Genomic DNA, 8151 nt, shown 5'->3' with positions numbered 1-8151 from the left:
TGGTTCTTCTAAAAAAAACATCGCTGGTACTTGATCCGCCTAAGTTGGCCAATGAGCTTATTCTGCCGTCGAGGAGTGGGATCGGGCGAGGATCTCCCAGGTTTTCCTGCCTACATACGCTCAAGCAGTTTTGTCCATCCCGCTTTGCACACGACAGCTTGATGATTTTTGGTCATGAGTACATGAGCGAAATGGTGCTTTTTCCGAACGCCCGGTATACCGCATGCTGGTATCAACTAAACTTTGTCGAGACGCATGGTTGGAAGGTCGTGCTGACAACTCAAATTCTGAGAGAGATAAAAGCATGGACGAAAATGTGGAAGATTGATGTTCCATAAAAAATAAAAAATAAATATGTGGAGGCTAGCGCAACCGTCCTTGCCAACTTCAGACTTGCTCAAACACCGGAAGATGGCAGTACAATCAGAGTGTGGATTTTGTGGCTCTGAAGATTCATGGTGGCCTTCTTTGATGGAGTGTTGTAACATGGCACGTTGTGTTTGGGCATTAGAGGATGAAGATCCGGTGAAAGTTATGATGCAGTGTAAAGAACCAGATGCAAAACGCTTCATTTTCTCATCGATGGACTCTATACCACATGAGGATTTTCATCAAGATACTTGTAACATTATGAGCGATTTTGCAATGCTTGGAGAAAGGCTATCCATGAGCATGTATTTCAGGGGCCGTTAGCTACTAATCAATTTGTCAAGAATTATCTAAGGGAGCTTCTGATTTGCAAACCCTTGAAGCAACATGCAGCTGTTCGAATACCTCCGAAACAACATCGCAAATGGATCCCGCCGCCTGCAGGAATTGCAAAAATTTGTGTTGATGGTGACGTGCCACGCGACGCAATGGAAAGGACTTACATCGCAGTTTGCAGGGATTCCATTAGAAAATATCTAGGCTCTTCGGCGATAAAATGTTAAACTGTAACTGGCCCAAGATCATTGGGGGCTTTAGCTTGTCAAGAAGCTCTCTCACTTGCTCTTGACTTATCTCTTGCAGACATACAGATAGTTTCAGACTGTCAAGGTGTGATCAAAGATATCCATGAAAATATGGGTGGGCTACACTCTAGCATTATTAAGGAGATCAATCTTACATCTCGGCAGTTCTCTTGCCGTTCCTTCATCTTCGAAGGAAGAGAAACTAATATTGAGGCACATAGCCTTGCTAAACATGCTATAGGCCTTTTTTTAGGACGCCATGTGTGGCTCCTTAATCCTTCAAAACTGGTATGGGTGGGCGGGGGCATTTGCTCCCCCCCCCCCCGGCGCACTTCTTCACATTGTATTTATTCGATAAGTTACCTATGGTTAAGTACATGTATCTTATAATTATTACTTATATCATGTAATCACATATACATGCTGTAGCAAGACTATATTTGCTAATGAATTATAGTTTTGATTTTTATATGTTTTATAATAGTTTTCATGATATGCAATATATACCGGTGAAAGTATTTAGGGGCTGTTTGGTTTATAGCCACATATTGCCACACCTCACATTAGGCAAGTTTGACCAAGTTTGGTGGGTGTTTGATTCTAGCCACACCTAAGGTAAGAATGTTTTTATGAGCAGTGAACCCCACATGTCATAGACACAAAAAGTATGGCAAGATTTTCTTAGGCAAGCCAAAGTGTGGTTAACAATTTGAACAACTCAAGTTAGGCAAGTATGGCAAGCATGTAATGTGGCAATATAAGGCAACAATTTGAGCAACTCAACTTAGGCAAGTATGACAGATGTGTAATGTGGTAATACAAGGCAAACATAGTTCCAATCCAAACGGCCCCTTATGTTACCCTCTAATACCTCATTTGCACTAGGTCTTCATAACTCTAGGGCCGGCCATGACTCTGACCTTCGGTTGACCGCTTCTAGAGGTGATTACGAAAGAAGCACGGCCATACCCAAAAAAGCGCATTCTTGGACTGGCATCGGTGGCCGCATGCGGTTGATCCGTTCGTGCGAGGTTTGTCCCGCAGCGACGGACAACGCGGATCAGCGAGAATTCCCGGTGATTGTTTAGCTGGAACTGAATCCCGAGATTTGGACATCGCCGTATTATTAAGAACGCGATACGGGACAAGGGAGATCACGAGCACGCGAACCTCATCAGTCCAGCTGAAAATGGCGTGACCTAACTTTATTTGGCAACTTGTCTGTGGGTCTTGGGGAGACTCCTCTCTGTTTTGACTGCTTCAGGTGTTGCCTCCAGAGTGAGACAAAACAGTTTCGAGTGTAGCTGGAATCACCATGCATTTTAGTATGCTACATTTGTACTGACCAGTTAACCACTACCGGCCTGGCGCCATTATCTTATCCGCAATGTTGCTTACTTTCATGGATCATGTGGAACTGAGAGGTCGTGATTGCGTGGAATTCGGTCAGGTACTCAATTAGTACGACGTGTTCAATAACTGAATATGCAGCATGGCCCAATTATTACAGACTCGGCTAAGTCTGTTTGACATCTAAACTGGAGCTAGCAGATGCCGCGTACGGATCAGCTTGATGAATATTAATAAGTAGACTTGGTCTCACTAAATCGAGGAAGTAACTGACAAATTTTTCACCTAAAAGCTCATAACAGACGAGGATGTGCGTCAGAAAAACAGTCGCTTCGTTAGCCTGCAGCTGCAAGTAGCCCGTGACCCGAACTTGTCAGCAATTTGCAGTGGCCAACTTGAGCTTTTTTTTGGAACTGGCATAATGTTACAAACAGTGAAACAAGAAGGGGAAAATGTGTTCAAGTGTGTATTCGGATTACCTAGTCCTTTTCATCAGTTCGGACTTTTGATTGCGCTACCGCTGGCTAGTGCATGAAGCTTAATAGGGAAAAGAAGACATATGCCCCGAATGCTACGCAAGGAAATCCGGGCAAAGAAACTACATCTCATATATATTTCGTTAATCATTTCAGCTGTAACTGATTTGTGTTGGATTTTCAGTTCAGAAAAGACTCCTCATATACTCCCTGAGGGAATGAAACTACCGCCGAGCCGAAAAGACAAAAAACAATCTAAAACCCTCGAGAAATATTCACATTCCGTTATTCTCTGCACAAGCTGTACAGAGACTAGAAGGCTACAAGCTGCACAGGCTGAATATCAGGAGATGTCCATTGCTTCCAAAATCTCAAAATGCATCAGCAGACTGCGTGGTCTACCACCAAAATACCTCTTTTCAGATAGCGTCAGTCTCCCTTCACATTTGTTGGCCTCGTCCTGAAGCAACCGCAGCATCGTGTTTTTCTCGGCCAGGATCCATGGGCGGTTCGGATCAGACCACTGCCGCGGAGTCCCATGAAGGACAAAACAGAGACTATCAGTAGTCTGAGAGACATAGCTGGCTATCCCCTTGATCACCGCATGATCAGTAGTGTATGCTCCAGGACAACTGAGGCCCACATCCAAATAATGGAACTCGGAAATACTTGATAAAATATCACTAGCTGTAGCAGGAACAAGTAGATCAGGGGTCAAGAGGGCTGAGTTTTGCCGTGAAACATCAACTGAACCTTTTGCTGATTTTGAGGCCCAGTAAGAAAGTTCTGCCACAAGCTGGTTGACGACAACTCCGCCCTTACTGAACCCCAGGATGATAGTTTTAGGAGCACACGGCGGTAGCAACGATGCAGTAGGTTCTTGATTGCCTGTGGAATCATTCAATGACCCCCTCATGACCTTATTTTGTATCTGCTAACAAAAAAAGGGGATGAGAGGAATTAACAAGGAAAAGCGAAAGACACCAAGTTCTGAGTAAACTCTAGAATGTCTACAAGAAATGAGAATACGACTACAGTATGCTAATTCAGTGGGAAGACATAAAGCACGTAAAATGTACAGGTGCAATAAGATAAATACACAAAAGGGAAACAAAATGGCAAGATCTCATAAGAAAGCTAAAGATCTCCGTACGCACATATTAAAAACCAAAAAAATACATTGACACAAAACAAGAATGACGTATAACATATGCATTGTCATCAACTAGTAATGCAGTGGGGGTTTCTCCAATATTGATGGAAAGGATATATTTTCTAAGCAAGTTTGTTAAGGGTGCATGTTTTGGTTTCAGTTATCTTGGAAGGATCCCTGGCAGTACAGTTCTTGCTCCACTACACACAGTTATGTAAGATAGTAATACAAGACTGCGGAAATTCGTTATGGCTCTCAGGTCCAGATGCACCCGGAATCTGAACCACACTTTCCCCTAGTGATGTGCACCACAGTATGTATTCTAAGACTGCCAATGCAACCAGACTAGATACCGGAAATTTGTGGTATTAATATTACCTCTGAAACAGGTTCCTATCTTGGATTATTTGGACCACGGGATGCACTAAAGTGATTCTCTCCAAAACTGCCACACCATGAACAGGTTCCTATATGAGGTCAGCGACCAGGTTGTCTTCAGCATAAACATCGGTATCTTTGCTACCCTATCCACCGTCTCTCCAAGAACCCTGGTTAAATCATCTGCAGACTAATCCATCCATTAATTTAACATTGCATCAATCTCAACCAACTAAGGTATACGTCCCATGATGAACATGGTATAATGACATGTTGCAAGGCCACGAGGAGACTATCACTGGGCTCTGGGCTTGAAACACTCAAAGATGATGAAAGGGCCACGTCCAAACCTGTCTGCTCCATGGCAGCCTCCTGGGTCAGTGAGAGGCTGTTGTACTCGTGCACACCACCGACACAATGAACAGAAATGTACACGATTCCCACGTGAAATCCAAGACCAGTGCTCTAATACTCATAGCCATCCTCTGGTATTATATCAAACATGGCAATTTGTCATTGTTCGCTCTCTGGTTACTGGGTATAAGATTATCAGAAATGTTATGGTTCCTGCTAATATCTAACTCTGCAAAGCAACCCTGAGAGAACATAAGTGCACTGCAGCAGCTTGTCACACATATGCAAAGTGTAATGTCAGCACAGAAAGTAGTGAAAAGGTGGATCTGATAAATAAGAGGGCATTAATCACCATAACTAGATTAATCATCCTTAGACACACTTATTTGACCCACAGTCACCTTCTCTGTTTGACCTGGCTGCTGATGCTTTGTCAATTGTGATAACTAGAGCTGTTAAAAATAATCTTATCACTGGCTAAGCTACAAATTGCACCTGAGGGAGTAGCCATTCTGCAACATGCAGATGGTACCATCCTTCAGTTCCAGGATGACTTAGAGCTGGCAAGAAACCTTAAATTTTGACTGTGTCTGTTTGAGCAGATGTCAGGTTTGAAAACAATTTTTCAAAAAAGTGAAATTTATCTAACTTGGCAATGCTGCAAACAGAAACACTGAATTTGAGGGAATCTTAACCTGTAAAACTGGTAGACTGGCTATCCCTGTAGATGAGAAGAGAATTAGAAACGATGATTGGCACAAAACTGTACAGAAATTTGATCAGCGACTTGGGTGCTGGCAAGGCAGGACTTTATCTATTGGTGGCAGACTATCCTCATAAGTTCCTCCTTGTCCAGTATTCCAATACATGCATTCTTTCTACAGAATCCCAGTTGAAGGAAAAAGCAGGTTCACTAAGAGCCACATTTTTGTGGAGTGGGGAAAAACAAAAAGAAATATCATTTTGTTAACTGGCCCCAAGTTTACTTACCTAAAGATCATGGTGGCATCTGGATTTTAGATCTAGAAATCATGAGCATTGCTCTTCTGTCAAAATGGTTGCAGGAAGCTATTTAATAGCAGAGGTCGTTGGCAAGATTTTCTGACAAACAAATACTTGAGCTAAGGCAGGTTGTCACCAAAAATGGGAGCTCTCACTTTTCGTGAGGATTGGTGGAAACTGAAAACCTATTTCTTAGCTGCTGTAAAATTGAGATAGTAAATAGGAAGAAAACAAGCTTTTGGGAGGATAACTGACTTGGAGGAACCAGACTTGCTGAAAAATTACCCAGGCCCTTTCCAACCTCTTCAGAACATTATATTACATCAGGTTTTGCTCTAGGTTTTAACGCTCTAACTTTCAGAAGAGTTATAGTTGGAGAGAGACTAGCACAAATTCCCCCCTGACTGATGGGGAATACAAATTTGTTTGGCTTCTCTCCAGCTCTGTGAGTTTAGCATGAAGACTTTCTATGCTGTTATGCGAAGTGCTGGTGTAAAGTTAAGATCCCCTACATATCAAAACTTTCATTTGGCTGGTGCTTAGGAAAAGCATTCCAAAGAGGGGACTTTTTGGTGAGAAGGGGTGGTGATTTTGAAGCTTCATATCTGTTCTTTGGTAGCAATGAAACCATCACTCATCTCTTTTTCTCTTGTCCCCTGGCCAGATATATCTGGGATGTGGTTAGCTGTGCACTGGGAATTCGTTGCCAGTTTAGCTGAATACCTGGCTTATTTACTGGAAGCAAACGTGGGATGACTGCTGTTGAGGTTGCAGGGGTCATGTAGGGTATTTGGAAGGTGCGTAACTTGGCCTGCTTTCATAACAAATGGCCTAGCGATCCTGGTGTGGTCATCTTTCAAATTTGTTTCTGGATCCAACACGGGAGCTTGTCGCAGGGGAAGGAGGAGAAAGCTGGTACTGCACAGGTGCACAAGACTGTTGGAACAATTCGCTGTTGAGACCTTCCAAGATTAGCGAAGCTGAACGCCATGGATTTCGGCTGACGACATGACAGTGACATGGGATGGATTTTGGGCGCACGGCATCTGTCTTTTTTGCTCCTTTTTATTTTAGCTAGATCGCCTCCATTGCTGGGAGCTGAGCTCTACATATTTGTATTGCCGCTATTATCCCCTACTCCTTTAGCTTCTACTAGCTTTTGTTGCCCCTGTTATTGGGCTGGCTACTTTGGTAGTCGATGTGTGAGGCAGTTAAAACATCATTGTAATTCGTAAAGCTATGATTTCTAAAATGGAAATTGGGAGGAAATCCTTTCTTAAAAAAAACTTTATACACACTTAGCTTTAGATAGTCAGTTTATGTACAGTTTTTGTGAACTAAAATGGCATCTCATCAACCCAAATAGAGGATCCACGAATTCCCTTTCTTCAGAAATGGGTACAAGAAGTATTCAGCTAAACTATTTCCTGGATTTTATTTTAAAAATAACTAATTCCTGAATCCAACGACTACCTATGTATCTGCCCTGAAATTAAATGCACCTACCATATCCAGTAACAAGAATGTGACAACAGCATAAGAATTAAGACCTCAATTACTGTAACATCGTATTTGACCTACTCCTAGGTAAATCTTTGACTGCTGCAGAATTTCCCCGAAATTTACCACAACTTACCTCCCGAATACAATGTGCCAAGATGCTGGCAACGCCAGCCGCCGCCGGTAGGCCAGTGGGGTCATACCGCTCAGGGTCCCCAACGGTGTCCACGGCCGGCACAAGCTCTCGGTAGACCGCAAACGGCCCGGCAAAGCAAGCGGCATCGACCACCCACGCGTTGGCTTCCCCGGCGAGCTTCCCAGCGAGGACCTTGGCGAGGTAGGCGGCGTCCGACAGCCGCTCGATCGCCGGCTCGCCGGTGCCGGGGACGCGGTCGCCCGTGAAGAGGATCGCGTTTGCGCGTGGAACCTGGGCGGCATCAGGGTGTGAGGCTTTGGATGCTGTTATTGCCTTGGAGAGGGGAAAAAGGGCAGGCGGGTCACTGTTCATCCTTACGGCGAGGGCTTTGGAGGGCGTGAGGATGAGCGAGGCAGCGACGCGGAAGAGGGGGCCGCCCTGGGAGAGCGGGACGTGGACGACGCCGGTCCACCGTCCCATGGCCGCCGCGAGGTCGCCGGACGCCGGATTTGCGGGAGAGGGATCTCCGAGGCGAGAGGCCGGGGGACGATGCTGCTGGCTACTTCTCCTAGGGGGAGGCACTCAAGAACTCTGAAAGAAATGTTGATATGTTCAGTTAACTGCATCTCTTCAGGAAAACGCTTCGCCTGGATCTGACGGCTCCTCACTTAATGTTGTGGCGTGACCGGCCGATGCTAGTTACCGTTGATACAGTAACTCTTTAGCATTCTACTGTCAATGAAAAGAACTCTTTAGCGTTCCTGGTAAAAAGTATACTCATGACACGACTTCTAATACAATGTCCATTTTGCATTATATAGAGGCTACGTCAATTAATTCGGAACGGAG

General features: G+C 44.4%; 1 protein-coding gene across 1 annotated transcript; it reads right to left on the bottom strand.

The window, feature by feature from the left end:
• Nucleotides 1-2887: 2887 nt before the first annotated feature.
• LOC109732408 (uncharacterized) lies at nucleotides 2888-7928 on the bottom strand. The gene is made up of 3 exons (XM_020291589.2): nucleotides 7681-7928; nucleotides 7303-7593; nucleotides 2888-3710 (listed from the first exon to the last, which is right to left on the bottom strand). The coding sequence occupies exons 1-3, from the start codon at nucleotides 7780-7782 to the stop codon at nucleotides 3123-3125; spliced, it is 981 nt and encodes a 326-aa protein (XP_020147178.1). The 5' UTR covers nucleotides 7783-7928; the 3' UTR covers nucleotides 2888-3122.
• Between the last annotated feature and the right edge of the window lie 223 nt (nucleotides 7929-8151).

Source organism: Aegilops tauschii, chromosome 6, assembly GCF_002575655.3.
Source record: "Aegilops tauschii subsp. strangulata cultivar AL8/78 chromosome 6, Aet v6.0, whole genome shotgun sequence".
Classification (NCBI taxonomy): domain Eukaryota; kingdom Viridiplantae; phylum Streptophyta; class Magnoliopsida; order Poales; family Poaceae; genus Aegilops; species Aegilops tauschii.
This window is presented reverse-complemented; position numbering and strand designations above follow the sequence as displayed.